Raw genomic sequence first — 17,588 nt, forward strand, 5'->3', positions numbered from 1 at the left:
AGGAATGGCAATAATAATTTAGTGCAGTCCCAAAATCTTAGCTAATGAGAATATTTTTTTCCATACAGCATTTTCAGGACGAGGTGAGGAATACTGTATCCAGAGCATGTTTCAGCAAGTCTGTACCAAAGTTCCAGCAGTGGCAAAGGATCGTGGCTCAATCAAGTTATTGTCATACTGATAACGCAGACACAGCAGGTGAGAGCTCAGAGCAGATGCAGAAGCCATTCAAAGACATGCCCAAGCAGTGATCCAGCACCTTCCCTTAATCCTCATACTCAGATTACAAAAAAAAAAATTAAGCTTGCATGACAATATATATCTATATACACTCTATTTAATCATAAGCTTTGAGGGTATTGTGAGGACATTTGAAATTAATTTGTCTTAATACAAACACTTTGGAAGAAAGACTGAAGCAAAAAAGAAAAAAATAAAAAAAAAGAGCTGCAGAACTGTCACATAGTGAGAGAGATCCAGTTTTATCAGAAGCTCATAAAAGCAAAAACAAGCTGATAAACCTTTTAGAACATGGATTCTCAGTCCTACTTCTTCATAGGGAATGCAAGGGGACATTAAACAAAGTGAAAAATAAATACTGTTGGTCTCATTTTTGTTTTTAAATACAGCATAATAATTTCATAGGAGCTCTGACACAGCAGCAGTGGAATGCTATCTTAAACAGAAACATTGATCTCAACGTTAAGAATAGTATGTTATTTACAACAAAAATATGAAACAAACTCATATTGTGTATACTGTGAACATAAGGCTCCATATCTACTTCTTTTGAATAGTCTACCATTAGCAACCATCAAATAGAATTCAAATTTGGCGACCATGCTTCTTTATTTAAACCTGGAAATCCCAACACAACCACCGACAAGGAAATGGAAATATACTGCACATTTCAGGAGTTGTGTATTTTTTTTTTACCTGCATAAGGTCCTGCCTCTCTTTTTCACCTGTGCATATGGCTTTCTTTATGGTTCGTAGCTCACTCATTATAGCCTGCGCTTCATCCAGTCTATAATTTGTATGAGCACTTGACATCTTACGATCAATCCTGTTGAAAAGACAAAGACAAGTTCAAGAATTTTCACATAATTAGAAACACCACAAACATTTTAAGACCTTTTGTTTATTCATGTACCACTTTATTTCCAAGAATAAAATGACATTCTACTGGGAAGAAGCACAGCATTCAGTGCCCAGTACACTCTAAAGCTAGAACAATGCAATTACCTACTCAGTTTTGCAAAACCAACAGATTTTCCATTTTTAACCTCCCCTACTACAGAATTTATTTACACAGGCAACATTTGCAGGTTACTTTAACACAACAAAAGTAAAATCAACCTACACAGTAATAACTGAAAAGACATTGGCAGCCAGGCCAACACTATTCAGATGCATCACTACACATTTGAACGTCTCTTCCAAGACTTCTGTCTGATCCTGTTTTAGAGGTTCCCAATTTCCATTCTGTTTTTTTGGGGAGAAATTTTATATTCCAAAAACATTATTGTAAATGCTTTCCCGTCACTAGAGACATCTTTGAGTATCTTTTCTAGACAATATCACCTTGGAATATCATCTATTATATTGGAATATCATCTATTGTCTCTAGGCAATTCACTGGAACAGACTGCCCAAGGAGGTTGTGGATGCCCCATCCCTGGGGGCATTCAGGGCCACGGTGGATGTGGCTCTGGGCAGCCTGGTCTAGTGGCTGGCAACCCTGCACATAGCAGGGGGTTGAAATTAGATGATCTTATGGTCCCTTTTATCCAGGCTATTCTATGATTCTATGATCTTCCTGCACATACACCCGGTGGTCAGCCTCTTCTTCCATGTAGCTAGCGACAGGACTATGGAAAACAGCCTCAAATTGCACCAGGGGGAATTTCAGTTGCATGTTAGGAAAAATTTCTTCTCAGAAGGAGTGGTGAGGTGCTGGCACAAGCTGCCCAGAGAGGTGCTGGAATCACATTCCCAGAGCCTCTGCAAAACCTTCTAGAAGAACTACGGGATTTAACAGCCTACCTAAAGCAATTTGTGAAAATAATGTTAAATTCCTGTTGAGGTATGAAGGCCCCAATTTACCTGTTAGTCTAGCATACAAAGTATGTGCAGGTGTGTGTTTATGCATTTTGCGTAAATGAATAGTTTTCCAAAAAAAGTTGGTACGTGTAATGGTCCCTACACCAAACCTAGGAACAAACATCTTCAGAAGCTATCTCTGGATAAAATAGATGACACAGCCATCAGGCGTTACATACAGCATCAGTTTATAAAAAGTAGTAGTAAGAGATGTATATATAATATACATAATTTTGACAAGAATACTCAAATTTTGTATAATACTGAGAGTAACTCAAAGTTTCAAGGTATATTATGCTAAAAATAACAAAACAAAAAAGCATAAAAAATAGTGCAAAAATCCTAGTCTGGAAAAAAACAAACTGTCATAAAAGACCCCCTTGCATCGTATTACAGGATAGGAGATAAATCTAGAAACCTCATAACTGCCTTGTATTCTTAGAATATTTAAGTAATACCAAGAATGCAAATGCGTTTGCAACTTAAACTACACAAAAACTTTTCTCACTCTCACTCAGCCTGTTCTGTCAGGCTGAAGCAAATCACTAAAATTCTACTTGCAGCAGCTTACTTTAAAATTAAAATATTAAAATCCTAATAAGAAAAACCAAAAAGCTTGAATGAAACTCCTGTGGTTTTACTGTGTAGCTCACAACATTCAAAAGAAATTGCAGGCTAGGTTTCTGCAGTTTTGCTTTGTTTGTTTTCTTCTGTCAGGTCCTGACTTTGGACAAAACGCAAAGTGTAAGCCTGAACCTCAACTTTCCGCTTAAGCACAATTTTCCCCATGTTGCATATGAAAATATATAAGCCTTTATGATTTATGTTTCAAAAAGCAGAAAATACTTAAATCATGTGCCTTAAAGTTCTGCTTTGTTTTGTTTTTCAGATGATTGCTTGAGTCTTCATTCATTTTTACTTAAAATCCTGAAAAGATTAGGTAAAACCATGGCCAAACAACTACTCCGATTCACTAAAAGTTTCATGAAAATGATAATGTGGTTTTATCTGAAGGTTATGTTAATGTTAAAAACATAGATTCCACCCAAACTCTGGACCAGGAAATGTCTCCTACACAACTGTTCATTATACTATTTGGCAGGTACAAGGTGGCATTACAGGAAGAGGAAATTATTTAATTTCAACCAGATTTTTGTCCAGTTACCCACAAATTAATGTTCCTGGACGTCACTTTGGAGCCCAACTTAGAAACTGGTATTTGTTCAAGCAAAGAATCAGAAAAGACTCTACTGCCAGACATATCACAGCTTAAATCAGTATTGCTGTACATCCAAACTGCCTTAATTATTTCACAAAATTACGTTATTTATTGCCCATTCATTTTTTTTTCCCCTTCATAAAGCTCTAGTTTTGAAAGCCACAAAGTTCACAGGAATCTTCCATTTATTAATGGGAAAGAGCCTGATGCAAATACAGATTAGCCCTTTATACAAACAGGAAGAACATTCAAGTAATACCCAACTATGAATGAAGCATACATTTTCTCAGGAAGATGTTTCCAGAACAAGTAGGCTACTAACACACTCACAATAGTTTCGATCCCATACAGCAGTCTCCACTCTGTTTTCAGCCACATCATTCAAATACATAAGTCTCCTCCCCCAGTCCTCATTAAAGTGTATGTCTGTAGTTGAGTTAAATCTAATTTTAAAGCTTTTGTCAGTTCTCATATCCTCTGAACTCGTGCGTAGCTATAAATTGTTTAGTCAGCCCTAATTCCCCATCTCTCCTCATTTTCTCTGAGCATTCCTTCCGCTCTCGCAGCCAACTGGCTGGGTTTTCATTTCCTTTGCTGCTAAACGCCTTCTTCCTCCAAAATCCTCTGCTCTTCCTCCTGGCAAGCAGAAGGGTCACTGAATACACACGGGAGAGAAAGAGCTGCTCCTCATCCTCAGTCCCTAACACCCAGATGAAGGAATATGTTCTAGAAAAGGCTCAGGTTTAACTCCCCAGCCCTGAGCTTTAACAGGATCGGCTGCACCTTGGGGCAGAGGCACCCCTACAGACCAACGAGCAGTGAAGAAGATCACACAGGGTGGGATAGAGGCAGGACTGAAATACAGAGCCTCCAGAAAGTCTCCAGTGGGCAAGAGCAGACCGTAACATTTGAAGGCTTATCATAACATTGCCAAATTTGGATGAAAGTGGAGAAAATACAGCCTGAATGAAAAGTTGCAGCACTGCAGATATTGGAATTCTGACTATAATGGAATTGCAGAGCCATTAAAAACTCAGCAGTGGTCAAACGCAGAGCCATGTCAGTTCTGATACCTGCTCCCAGCACTATGCTGCTTAGAGGTTCAAAGCAAGCCTTCAGCCAGATATAAAGCCTGAAGTGTGACAACTCCCAGTATTGTTCTTGGCACATACTTAAAGTGAAGAACACAGCTTTAAAACAGCTGAACAGGATGCATGCCAGTCTCAGTTTGGCAGTTACTTGACAATTTGAACTAACACAAGAAGGAACAAAAAATATGAAGACCCAAAATTTAGAAAAGGTTACAAAAAGGGAGAAATGCCTGGAATGTGCAAGTCTTCACAAAGAAAAAAACAGGAAAAAAAGAAGAAAAAAAAAAGCAACACAAAATACTTCTCTTTTAGAAAAGGAACGACAGGTTTCTTTTCAGACAGCACACTTGTTTTGTGGATATGTAGAAAGAAAAATTCTTCAGCTTCAGTACTTGACTGGAGTGCCTCTTTTCCCTAGACGAATAAGAGTGCAAGGAGAGAGAGGGCAGGGACAGCCCAGAGCACGGGCACGCTCATAGCCTGGGCCATCTACCTATAAAACCATCCTCTCTCCTGACTACACAAGGAGGCTAGAGAAACTTCTCTCTGCAGTTGTTAGACAGCACAAGCACTCTCCAAATAGGCTCATTTCCTACTGGAAGTGTAATAATTCAAAGAAAAGAAACTGAAAAATTACCTGAAAAACCAAAACAAAAGCAGAATTCACCTCAGTGAGTGGAGCTGAGCAAGGCACAAACGCTAACTTCACAACACAAATCACTGCAGTATCAGAAAGAATGCTGGCAAAATGCTGTCATCAGCTACAGCAAATGGCACTGAGCACCACCCAAAGCACCACCAGACAGAGTGACTGCAGCAGCAGCAATGAGAAGCAGCACTGAAGCACTGAGCTGTCATGCCTGAACTCTTAAACCAGCTGATTTATTACTACCACTGACTGATCGGGTACACAGGGCTCGCCCTGAACCAGCTCCTCTCTTGAATGTCTCTCCTGTATCCCCATCCTGGAATATGGGCAACTTAACTTGGGCTAAAATCCAAGACAAACATTTGTATTCATAATCATTTGCAGACTTTACTTTTCAGTGAGTCGCACTACTTCACTGGGCTATCTTAAATTAATTACGTTAATTAAAACAATCTTGAATTTCAAATGGCCTTCAAGTACTTTCACCTCCCCAGTCAAGTGGGTAGTCTTTTTATAAAAGCAATTGAACCTATAAATAATTGAACCTATTATCTCAAAATTGCCTGGTGGCAATGAGGAGGAAAACAAATAACTAAAGCAGAAAAGGCAAAGAAAATACGATAGAGAACATTCTGAAAAAAATTGTTTTTGCTCTTACTTCTTCCTTAACTGAGGTACTACCCAGAAACATTGATCAGTCTTAAAATATTTGCAGTTTCAATACACAGACTGCTTGACATTACGATTACGAATTCAGTTAATTCTTCTACAGCTAACTGTAAATGTTTTGTGTAGTCAATAAAATATATTTATGTCTGAGAATGATTACATTATACCTGCTAATGAAGGATTTTGGCTGGACACATTTTGTTGTTTTTTTTCCCCCTGAAGCTTTTAAAATTCATTATAGAATAAAAATACCTTGTAAAATGTGATGAAAAACATGAAATGCATAGGCTATTCCTTTAACAGAAAGAACTGAGTATCTTCCTTTATACAGTTTAGTTAATGTAATGCCAACTTTGGTTAATTCTGTCTAAGCTGGAAAATCAGGAACCTAATTGCTCTGGGACCTCTGGAGCTTTGCCAGGATTCCCAAAGCAGAAGTCTGTGCCCATGCTTCACAGCACCAATACAATAAATCCAAAGCTTCCAAGTATTTCCACAGATGCTGTACTTATGCTGCAAAATGCATTATACATGCAACAGTTCCAACGTTTTCAAGAAGCGCTTGCATTAGGCAGTTTGTTTGCATGCATGCTGGAGAGATGGCCAAGATTTCTAAATGCACAGCCACACATCCAAAGTAAATCCAAGAGCTGTTCAACGTACAGCCTAGCTCTGGGCTTGTTGAACAAATCTGGAAGTCACAACAACGGGTGTTTACCTGCCACCTTTTCCATGGCCTGGCAACCTTTCTCCCTATCACACGGGGCTTCCCGCATATGTGCTATGTGTGCAGGTGACTAAGCAGCACATAGATGGAAGTCTCTCAGTTCCCATCTGATGGCCTGCAGGAAGAGTGGCAGGTAGAGGGTTACCACAACAGTTTGCAACCTTTGCCATCAGCAAGCGTGAAGGAAACAAGAGCACAGGCTGTCTAATGGTCTGGGAGCAGTGGCAAATTGCCCTGAGCTCCCTCAGCTACCTCTCCTTCCAGAGAGGAAACGAGGGGTCATAATTTACATGCAGTCATTCTGCACGCATGCAACAAAATCCAAGGTCTCACAGAGCTTTAGATCTAATGCACATGAACTATGTTGCCCAGAATTGGAAGGTCTGACCATCAGGGAAAAGGAAGAAGCAGTGTTGCAGTGTTCAGGCTCCCACCCAGGAGAAATATTCTGCCCTGCCAGAAAGCCGAGGTACTGCTCACAGAAACACTATCCCATTGCACAGTGGCTCTGATTAAGCTCCAGACAATACATATTTTCAGAAGATGTTTGGAGTACATTTTAAAAACGGGATTCATTTTCAGGCAGACTGGAAGGACGGTACCTATGAAACTGTTTTTGCATGTGGATCTCTGAAGTCACCTTTTCACCTAAGTTTGTCCAATCCTTCTTCCATCATTTCACACTGTTCTCAATGTGCACCATTATCATAGCAGAAACTCTGAAGCAGAGCAATTAGTAACTTTCTACTTTTTTTTTTGGCAATAGTTTCCTGAGGAAGTCATTCCAAGATGGGGAGAAAAAAAAAAACCAGCCTCCCACAAACCCTTAACTTACTCTTGCAGAGTTTCCACTCCTTTTTCTTTATACTGCAGCTCTTGCTTCATCTGTGCCAATTCTCGTTTTAGCCTAGAAAGCTAAATATACCAAAATAATTTAAAGTAATAATATGTAACGGAAACTTTCATTATAAAAAATAACTGTTTCAAATACAAAAATTAAGGTCATTTTGAAATAAAGTTATAATCTATATTTTCTTTTTTTTTGCTTTAACATTTGCAATAAATAACATACTCTCTGAAATATCAAATGACCCAATCACAATATTCACCTTTTCCCTCATCTTTTCTATTCGTTTTCCACCTCAAATAGCTTATACTAATAGCTAAAAGCTTCATATAACTTCCTTTCTTCCATTGTAGCAAACAGATGCCTCTGAACTGTCAATTCTTTAGTTAACCCAAAAAGAAAAAAGAAAACAAAACAAGAAACACTGAATGTTTAATGCTATTAGTTTTTCAGTCTAGGACAATAAAAATCACTGGCATCCTTCTTCCAGAAATGGCATTCTGATTTGCTATGTGTTTTCATACTGTCTTTTTGCTCTCTCTAGCAATCATCTTGATTCAGTGAGTATATATAAATCAAAAAAGAAAGAACAGCAATGACTCAAAAAATATCTGCAACTACTTGATTCTACACATTTTGTTCCATTTATTCTATTACCTGAAGCATTTATGTACACACACGCACACTAAGTTGAACAGATTGTCCTATGCACTTGTGAAATCATTTTATTTTGAGATGCAGGAAAAGAAACAAATAGTTTTAAGAGACCTTGTTTATTTTCTTTAAATATGATTTAAATAAATAAGGCTTGTTTTCTTGTTTAGACTATGCTGACACTTAGAGTATGTAACACAAGCAAACACTGGTCAGCACGTAGTAAACATACACAAATAGAACAAATGCCTTCGAAGGGTGGTGAACGGGATTTGATTTCAGAGGCACGCATGTGAAAAGCTGTCACTACAACAGAAACAGAACACTATCCTGCAAAGATAAGATTTTTATCGATTTTGTGAGCTGAGTGCCTAGCATGCTAAATCCCATTTTACCAGTTAATGAAGAGAAATGTACAATTTAGAAAATAGGTTTAAAGCTCAGTGTTATAAACTGCTTTTTACAACCATTCGTGACTACTGTATCAATTTGCTTTAAACAACTTTCAGGCTTCAAATCTTTGCAGCATAGGATCAATTTCTAAAGTCAACTGTTCTTCTTTCAGACAAGACAGTACTAAAACCATGGTTATAGTTTTGGGTTTTTTTTTAATTATTAATTATCCCAGAACTGCTTAGAACTATCAAGAGGCCTGAATTCCTTCCATCATCCCCCAAAAGCTTTGGATAAAAATTAGCTTAGATCTGCTTGGTCAGCATGTCTACTAAATTGTCAATGGACTTACAAACAAATGGCTAAGTCTAGAGCTCAATGATATCCATGGAACCCCACTGAGAATGGTAAATAAGAAAAATACGAAGACAGTGGGTTTGAACTGTATTCAATCAAGGCTGAATTTTGCTGCAGAATATTTCCTACTTACGGCAGTTTGCACAGAGAAAGTAATTTCTGAAAGCCTAGCTCAGTGTGCTTCTGTCATCTATGACAAAAACTTTATGCACGTAACATGGAAAAAGCGTTACTTTCCAAGTCACTGAATCGCAATAAATGCAGACTTCTTTTAATGTAGCAAAGGTCTGAGTATATTTTTATATTTTCTTTTCAAAATCACATGCAGCACCCAATGTAAATGTCAACTGGAGCACATAGTCCCCCTCCCTTCCCCATGCCTAATTCACATTTTACAAAATTAAAAAACACTACTCACCCTGTCACGACGGCTGGCTATTTCTGCTTTAATCTGATATGGGTCATACTTGGTATTAGTTGAAAATCCAGAGAATGCTAAACAGATGGAAAACATTATTTTATATTTATTTTTTTCTTTACCACACTTGTTAAGACGTAGCACTGTTTAAAAGACCGTTGCATTCATTCTTTGTGTTACAAGTCACTTGTTTTTAAAATAATCCTCTCAGTTAAAGTGCAACAGAAGAATTATCTTTGGTCTGGTTGATGTGTCTTATTTAGTCCTAAACAGAAAATAAATGAACTGTATATAGCAGCTCTGTGTACTGCTCAAAAGCCAGCAGCTTCAACTAAAAGATGGTGGCATTTACTGATGCAATAATTTGTGTAACATTAACAATTGCTATTTGTTTTCTAAGTTTGTTAACATTACAGTAGGGACTAAGGTCAAAAAATTATTGTCGGGACAAAATTCCATCAGTGAAATAGAGAAGCTGCTTCCTAAAGTAACAGTGTAGGGAACAGACAATCAGCTCAACCTCTTGTAAGTGAGTTCTTAAAACAGCATCTCTAGAGCCAGGCAGTAATTTCAAGCTGTGGCAGTATCAGCTAAACCCTAGACAGATGAAGTAAAAGTTCTAGAGGAGAGGCTGGGCAAGACCAACCATGATTTACTGAGTGAGCCATTCATGGCAGCGCTGGCCTGCTGAAAAATGCCAGGTATGCAAGTGGATTGGGTTGTGCTGTTAGACCTTCCATCCTTTCGCAAAGCCAAAGGCTGCTGCTTTGAAACTCATATCCATGTCTGCATTTCACTGAGCCTTTCCACTCTCAAAAGAGCACTGCAATGCCAAGGTCATGTCGAGCTTGCAGGAACTTGCCAAAATGAGTAGTCATGCCTGGACTAATTCTTTAAATCCAGGATTTTCTATGGATTATTCAAAATTTTATTATTATTATTTTTTTTTAACAGTGCTGATCACAACTGAGTCACAGAAGTGCTGCATGGGCACCTCCCTGCCAGCCCACGACCGCTGAGCTCATGCTGCCTCCCACTCATGAGCACACTGCACTGAGTCAATGACAGCACCCACAAGCAAAGGGAAGGAAAACAGTTTGTGTACTTTTAGTTCTTTTAAGGCAACAGATTTAAACAAGTGCTAGTGGAGGCGGGAATATTCACAATATAAGCACCCACCTTTGGCACTTTAATTGCACCCAAATTACAAGTCAAAGACTTCTGCACAAGAAGTGGAGAATCAAGCATCTCAGAGTGCAGGGGAGTGGCAAAATTAAGAAAAACAAATGGAGAAGCCTTAGGGAATCTCAAGTAGACAGTATGAATAATCGCCAAAGGGATTATTTTTTTTTTTAAAAAGGACTGATCAGCCCATCTCATTTCCTCAAAGCTGATGCATGTGATCTTAAAACAATATAAAATATATTTTCTCATCAAAACAACTGAAAGGTTAGTTTTACAGTATACTGTCAATCCCACAGATACATGGACATACGTAGAAAATCTACCCAAAGTCTGAGAAGGGAAGGAGTTGTTTAATAAAACATTCACATCCATGCTACACGTAACTTCCCACTTTGCCATTTTCAGTCATATTTTGTTGGTGTTTCAAGCAAATTGTTTTTCTAAGATCCATAAGAATCTGAAAAAGGTTCTGTTTTTCTAACTTTTATCTTCCTCCACAGAATCTTCTGCATATTCACCTGAAGTACAATTCAACAAGATCTCCCACTGAACTACTGTGAATTTACTTATTTTTAAAGAACTCCAAGTTCCTAGAAAATAATTGAAACAAATCAAACACTGATAGCACAGTCTTTTTATGCCATTCCAAGTCTTCATGTCGCAAACTCTTTAAATGAGCATTTCTCTAAAAAATACAAACTTGAAAAAAATAGTTCATTTTCTTAATAACTCTTAATAAATTTTCATATAAAGGCAAAAAATAAGACCAGTTACATCTGTTATGTCACAAATTAAAATATAGAAACACCTATATTTCAAATTAAATAAAAGATGAGACAATTCCAGTTTATACAGTAAAGGAATGTTTGATGGAGACTGATCAGGACCATCTGGGACACCTCATGCCTAGAAAACATCTTTCATTTAGGAGTTTTGCATGTGAATGAATTCACTGTGAGTAGTAAATACAGAATCTAAACACTCATATGCCAGTGTCTACTTTGACCTCTCATGTTCATATTTCTTGAACTGTTCCAGAAAGGATTAAGTAGAGATTCCCATAGTTATCAAGTACTTGGCATTAACCAGCAGATGCTGCATTTGAACAATGGCTGTATGCATAGGCACTGAAAAACCACCTGTGCACTGAAATCCCACTATGTTTCCACACTGCTGGTGGGTGTATCTTTCTCATACCCTTCTCCTTTGAAGAGGATTGTTTTGACTCCTCAAAAACACCCCTTCTTTCTGCACCAGCCATCAACAATGACAGCAGTGCCACGACTTCAAAATTTAGAAGAAGTGTTATCATCTATTTCAAGCTGCCTCAGACATCAGAAGAATAAAAAGAGCAGGACATCAAGACTTTGCAACCTAGTGCCAGCATTAGAGTCAGAGGCTGGCATCCAAGAACACTGATGAAATGCCCTTTCCTACTTTATCAAAGGAATCTCTTGGTGTGACAGTTATTCTAACTGATATCATCAGATATACTTTTGACCACAATGCCTTTCCCCTAAACCTTTATAAAGCTAATAAACTGACCATGGATCTGCAGAAGGCTTCCCTAAGATGATGGTTTCCTCGGCTTACAGCACAGAATAATCTATGAACTTAGGAGGGAAAGTGGGTGGCTGGCCCAGAAACATTCAATCTTTGTTGCCTTTCATGAAGAAGCAGCATGGCTGCCACCAAGATATTCCTGTTTAATGTTAAAAAGTTATATACCAGAAGACTTAACAGGAAACCAAAGGCCCTGAATAGCTGAGCTAAAGGGCTGTGCCTCACTTCTGTTTTCAGAGTCTTCATTGAGAGGAGAATATGGCAGTGAAAACACTTTCTTACGCTATGTGTTGTGTTATGCATTCATGATAAATCAAGAAAAGAACGGTAAACTCACAGCTCGCATAAGAACGGTTGTCATCCTCACACATTTTGTGCAATTGTTGATATTCTTCTTGGGCCAGTTCGAAACGCTGCTGCTTTATTTGGTAAATCTCTTTCTTGGCATTAAGTGCCTCCTGGGCAACTATTAAATATTCCTTTAGCATGCGTTCCTGCTCCCTTCTCCATTGCTCCCTTGGGTCTTCAATTTGTGTAAGCTCTAAGGAGAAAAACAAAAAATTGACAAGACACTTTATCTCAAAAAAGGGCAAATGGTTTGGTTAAGGTCTGTTCTGCAGGTCTACATCACAAATTGAGAGTGACATGCTCAAAAATCTGGATATAAAGTTGCTGAACAATTCGTCTGCCTAACACTACAGTGTTCAAAATCATTCCATCCTGAGTGATTCTTCCAGAGTGGAAGAACAAGAAAATCGCTTTGAAATGTAAAAGGTATTTACATTTGTTTTCTTTGGGCATGCTCTAGTTTGTAAAGAAAAGAATCTGTGTTTATGCTTACTTTCCTTCGCAGCCAGCTTGAAAATTCTGAGGATTACCTAAAAATCCAGAACCACATAGGAAAACAAAAGGTATCTAGAGACAGTTGAAACAGCTTTAAAGTATTATACATTAATTTCACACCTTTAATATTCTGAAAGGCTAGTGACTACACCTGCCTAGAGAAGAATAAAGTAATTCAACCAGAATTTATCCAGGAGTGCACTTACGTTGGCATTTGTTTGTTAATTAAGAAACAGCACTCTCATGCTTTCCCCTTCCAGAATTACAAAATCCTCGTTAAATTAAAAAACAAGTTTTCCAGTCCAAAATTTTTCTCATATAAATTGATTTTCAAAGCTACTACAATACAGCAACCTCTTCAGAGTTACAAAGATATTTGAGATATGTGCAATAATATCTAAAAAACATAATTAGCTCATTTACTTTGTCTTTGGGGTGATGCTCAAGCTAGCAAATATGTTTTGCATGAAGATGTCCATTTGAAGTCTCATGTTTAAGTACATGTTAATTTCTGATGATTGAAGCTTTGATGGCAAGAAGTCACTGCAGATGCTATGTCAGTGTTCAAAGCAGTGGCAGAAAGAGCAGCACAGTCAGGAGGCATACCTAGTCATTTTTCCAAACTTTAGTTTCTCATAAGAGATGAAAGCCAGTTATGTTTAGTATTTATCTTGCATTCAGTCATTCAGAATTTTGATGCTCACGACTAAATGTGAAACTATAAAAGGTTGACCTTAACGAATGAATAACTCTAATGGTGTCAAGGTTATGCTACCGGCTCTACCATTTACAAGTCATTTGAAAAGTAGATAGAAACATGAAGCTTGCTTATGAACAGTACTCCCAACAGAACTACTATGTTCCCAACAACCTTTATTCAGCTGTAACTCTTTCCACAATTCCTCACAATGCAAGAGTATGAATCTTGTGCCTACAGTTTTGTCCTTTCTCCAATATGTTCCAGCAGCACCTCCTGTTTCTAAAATATCTCTGCTCCAACATCCCCAGCCTACTTCAGGAGTCCAGAGCAGGATGTGCTGTGACTTGTTCCAATCTCCATAAATGCTTATGTGCCTAGTTTCTGCACGCATGGGAAGCAAAAGAAAACTGCTGAGTTCACACCACAGCCCATCCTTCAGTGAGGGCATGATAATTTGCAACACTATCACATCCATCAGTGTTCCTGAAATTTGTGAAAATATAGTATTCCTAAAGCTACTATCCTGCGTAGAAACTATGCAAAAAGTAACTAATACTTATGAGACGGAAAAACTGTATCATAGTAAGCATCTCTTTTTGAATGGAAAATTAATAGTTCTGCTATTAGCTAAATTACATTGCACTGCACATTAAGCTTTGAGGTCCTATACTACAGGGTACAGCATCACCTTACAAATTATTTCAGAAGCCTTCTCCAAAGCTAGCAGCATTCTTCTGAGACAGAAACTACTTTATTACAGTAGTGACATTCTCTTCTGTTTTATGAGTATGGAGTCTTCACTTTGCCCTGGATTTCTACGTTTGTCATGTAATAACTGAAACTAATGCTAAGTTGGATGGTAAAATTCATTTCCTTTGTTTCTTTATACACAATTTATAAAAAAATACAAAACTATAGTAATTCAAGAACTGCCCCAGACAAATGCAGGGAATAGATTATTATTCCCCCACTGGGGAATGCCCAACTGGTTAAAGGAGACTTCAAAGGCTCTCAAGACTCTGAGGAGGAGGGAAAGGAATTCTGCGGCTGGCAGCCACCACGGTTTTTTAAGCAATGGTTGGACCAGAGCCAAGAGCAGCTTAGTAAGGGTGTCAACAAAGTACTGAATTTACAGAACAAGATGGAAATCAGGGTTGGAAGCAGCGCTGAGATTTACTGAAGATTCCTCTGTTCCTGGGGATTTTCAATATAAATGGAAAAGTATTGCCTAGAAGACTTTTTACGACTTTCTAGGTAAACAAACTTAGTAAGAAGCTTGAAAAAAAATGAGATGCATTACTAATTTCCTTTAAAAGTGATATGGACAAAAAGCTGAGGATACGCAAAGCATGAGAGTTCCTCAATAACCATAGCTTTTAAAAGAATCTATTTGAATCATCTCTGGCATTTTCTCACAAGATTTTTTGGAACGAAAGCACTGCTGTTTTGCCAATTAACACAGCTCCATTGTTGTTTTAAAGCATTTAAACCTGATCAGCCACTAAAGGCATCCTGAAAAAGATTCAAATAATCAACTTGTTTTCACTTGGAAGTTGCTTTTCAAGTATTTTAGACATAATTCAGAACATAACGCAAGGGAATCATTTCAGAAAAACATTTATTCATTGCTCTACCATCTCTGCCGCCTGCCTGACACGATCTCATGATGCACATGATTCATTAGTTCTCACTTCTACAAAAGAGGTTAATGTCACCTTGATTAGTACTTCTGTTGCCCATGGTTTAAAAGTGGATCAGTAATTTCTGAGTAACGATTATCCAGCTGTAATATCAATTTTGTTTTTCCTCTGCATATAAATCTTGCTTGTATAAGCAAGCACTGTATTAGCCTAAGGGTGACAAACCCATTTTGCTATGACGGCTGAATTACCATTTAGGATAATATCTGTGGGCTGCAAGTAATTAGTTATCATGAAAGAGACAAATTTTGCAACCTGGTTAATTGCAGAATGATTCCTTTCACTCAGTTCAGCATTGGCACTATGAAGTCTTTATCCATCTGTTCATATATTACCTTTATTTATTTCATAATACGATTAGATGTACGTTCTCAGACCCATTTGTATTAATATTCTCTTTCTATGTCTTCCTATTAAGCATTTGGGAATTTAATTTCTCTCTGCAAAGACCCTCTTCTACAGCTTTTGCTCTAGATTGCTCAGAAAAAAGAATGTAAGCCAGATCTGACATGCCTACAATGATTAATATCCTTTCTGTAAGTTCAAACTTGATATCTGTGGTAAAACAGATAATAACAAAGTCTGAAAAACAAAAGGGAGTGAATTCTTTCGCAGGCAATGCTGATTGTTATTCCTATCCAAGATGTCTATTGCTAGAATCCTTTCTTAACTCTTTTAGTCAGAGCACTGCAGTGGGAGTTCATGTTCTACCCATCATCTACAGTGGCTTCTAAAGCATTTTAAAAAGTTTGTGGGAATAACAACTGCCAATATCCTCATGTTTTGTTTTCTTTGCCTTCATGTACCCATATATTTGTACAAAAGCACTCTATTACTGTACAACCAACACAAAGTTCACTTTTCATTTAATTTCAGCATTAACTAGTTACCACAACAGTTTAAACAGCTATCCTGAAACTACTACTTCTTTTAAATTGAGAAACGATCTTTATTTCAATTGGCTAGGATATCTATCCTTCTGATCAGTGCATTAACAGCTCTTCTAAATTATTATTCAATTTGTGACTCTGTTAATTTATTAATTTCACAACAAATAAGCATCCATGTGGGTCAAACAATATCATGAGACACGTGAGATAAATGAGAACGTTTGTTATTCTGCTGTTGATGGTGGGTTGGTTTTGTTTTGTTTTTTTCTATTTGCTTGTTTTAAGTAACTGTTCAGTCACAACAGACAAATACTGCCAGTGATGGCAGGAAGACAAAAACTACTTCTACATTTTAATTTTTTAATTGACTAGATTTCAAGTAGATAGTATTCAGGCTGTTTTTACAGATTATACCATTTACCATGACTGTGATAGCTCACATAGCCACTTTCTTCTTTCCTCCCTCCCCGCCAACTGCCAGTTCCCACAATATTGAAAGCATTCACTCATTGGTGATAAGAAGCTTCATGATAGCAACACAGCAGTAACAGCAACAGTAGTACAAAGCTGTAAAGATAAGACATACTACACTAAAACTAGAGCTGGAAAATGTGCCAAACAGAAGTGATATAAAGCTCAGCAACAGTCCAAAAAGGTAAATGATGGATATCATTGTGTTGTATTTTGTGACAGCACTTTAAAAGTATAAAATACTGGCTGCATAAGAGTGGATGACATTAATGTAATTGCTGATTAAAAATCAGCACTCCTCTCTCAGAACAGATTTTGTTTTTCAAGATAGAAGAGTCAAGCATCGATCACTAGAAAGCCATACAAGGCAACAGTATAGCATGGAAATTTCAATATATGCAGAAAGCAACAAAATTACTGGCTGTTCATAGTTTGACAAAGCAAAACAAAGCAACTTTATGCACTATATCTCTGTCATCAATTATAAAATTCTTTACAAAGGAAAGAAGGGCTGTGCCCCCATTTCCCATTTAAAAGATGATGAAAGAGTGCAAGAAATTACTTGTATACATTCTCTTGCTGTAACATGAGTTGCATAAATGGTATTGGAAGCAAAGATAATGCCATCAGTTAACATCAGCTTGCTGGTGTTCCTAAAAATAATCACACTTCTACTCACGATTTATGTGGTCCATATAATACACCCCAATCTGCTGATCGTAAACAGTTTCCCATCCTAAAGGAAGCTCATCACCAACACAGTCAGCAAATGTCAATGGCTTTGTAATCCTGTAAAAAGAAAAATAACATTAAATGAATACAAAAGATGCAGTTTACTGTGCCATGAGCGTCTTTATGTTTTGAATATATCACCACGATCTGATCACAAAATAGTTATGCTGCTTAGGAATGTGCTAATAATCACAAACATACAGTTTCAAAATAAAATTTCATTTAAATATGCTGACAGATACTCCCCGAACAAGTAAGACAAGCTTCTCCCTTCAAGTTTCTATGTTTAACAATTTAATTACAATGGCATGCAGTCCTGCCAGTTTTTTTCATATTGCAAAGAACACAAATGTGAAAGCTGGAGTTTGTCACTGTTA

General features: G+C 37.5%; 1 protein-coding gene across 1 annotated transcript in view; it reads right to left on the minus strand.

Moving 5' to 3' along the window:
* WWC3 (WWC family member 3) overlaps positions 1–17,293 on the minus strand; it is a 61,376-nt gene extending 44,083 nt beyond the window's left edge. Inside the window, exons 1-5 of the mRNA XM_019612021.2 lie at positions 17,159–17,293; positions 12,213–12,416; positions 9,128–9,204; positions 7,294–7,373; positions 937–1,066 (exon numbers count right to left, since the gene is read on the minus strand). Of these exons, the coding sequence (XP_019467566.1) occupies positions 937–1,066; positions 7,294–7,373; positions 9,128–9,204; positions 12,213–12,416; positions 17,159–17,174 (507 nt within the window). The 5' untranslated portion in view covers positions 17,175–17,293. The remainder of the gene's footprint in view (positions 1–936; positions 1,067–7,293; positions 7,374–9,127; positions 9,205–12,212; positions 12,417–17,158) is intronic.
* Positions 17,294–17,588: the final 295 nt, after the last annotated feature.

Source organism: Meleagris gallopavo, chromosome 1, assembly GCF_000146605.3.
Source record: "Meleagris gallopavo isolate NT-WF06-2002-E0010 breed Aviagen turkey brand Nicholas breeding stock chromosome 1, Turkey_5.1, whole genome shotgun sequence".
NCBI classification, from domain to species: Eukaryota; Metazoa; Chordata; class Aves; order Galliformes; family Phasianidae; genus Meleagris; species Meleagris gallopavo.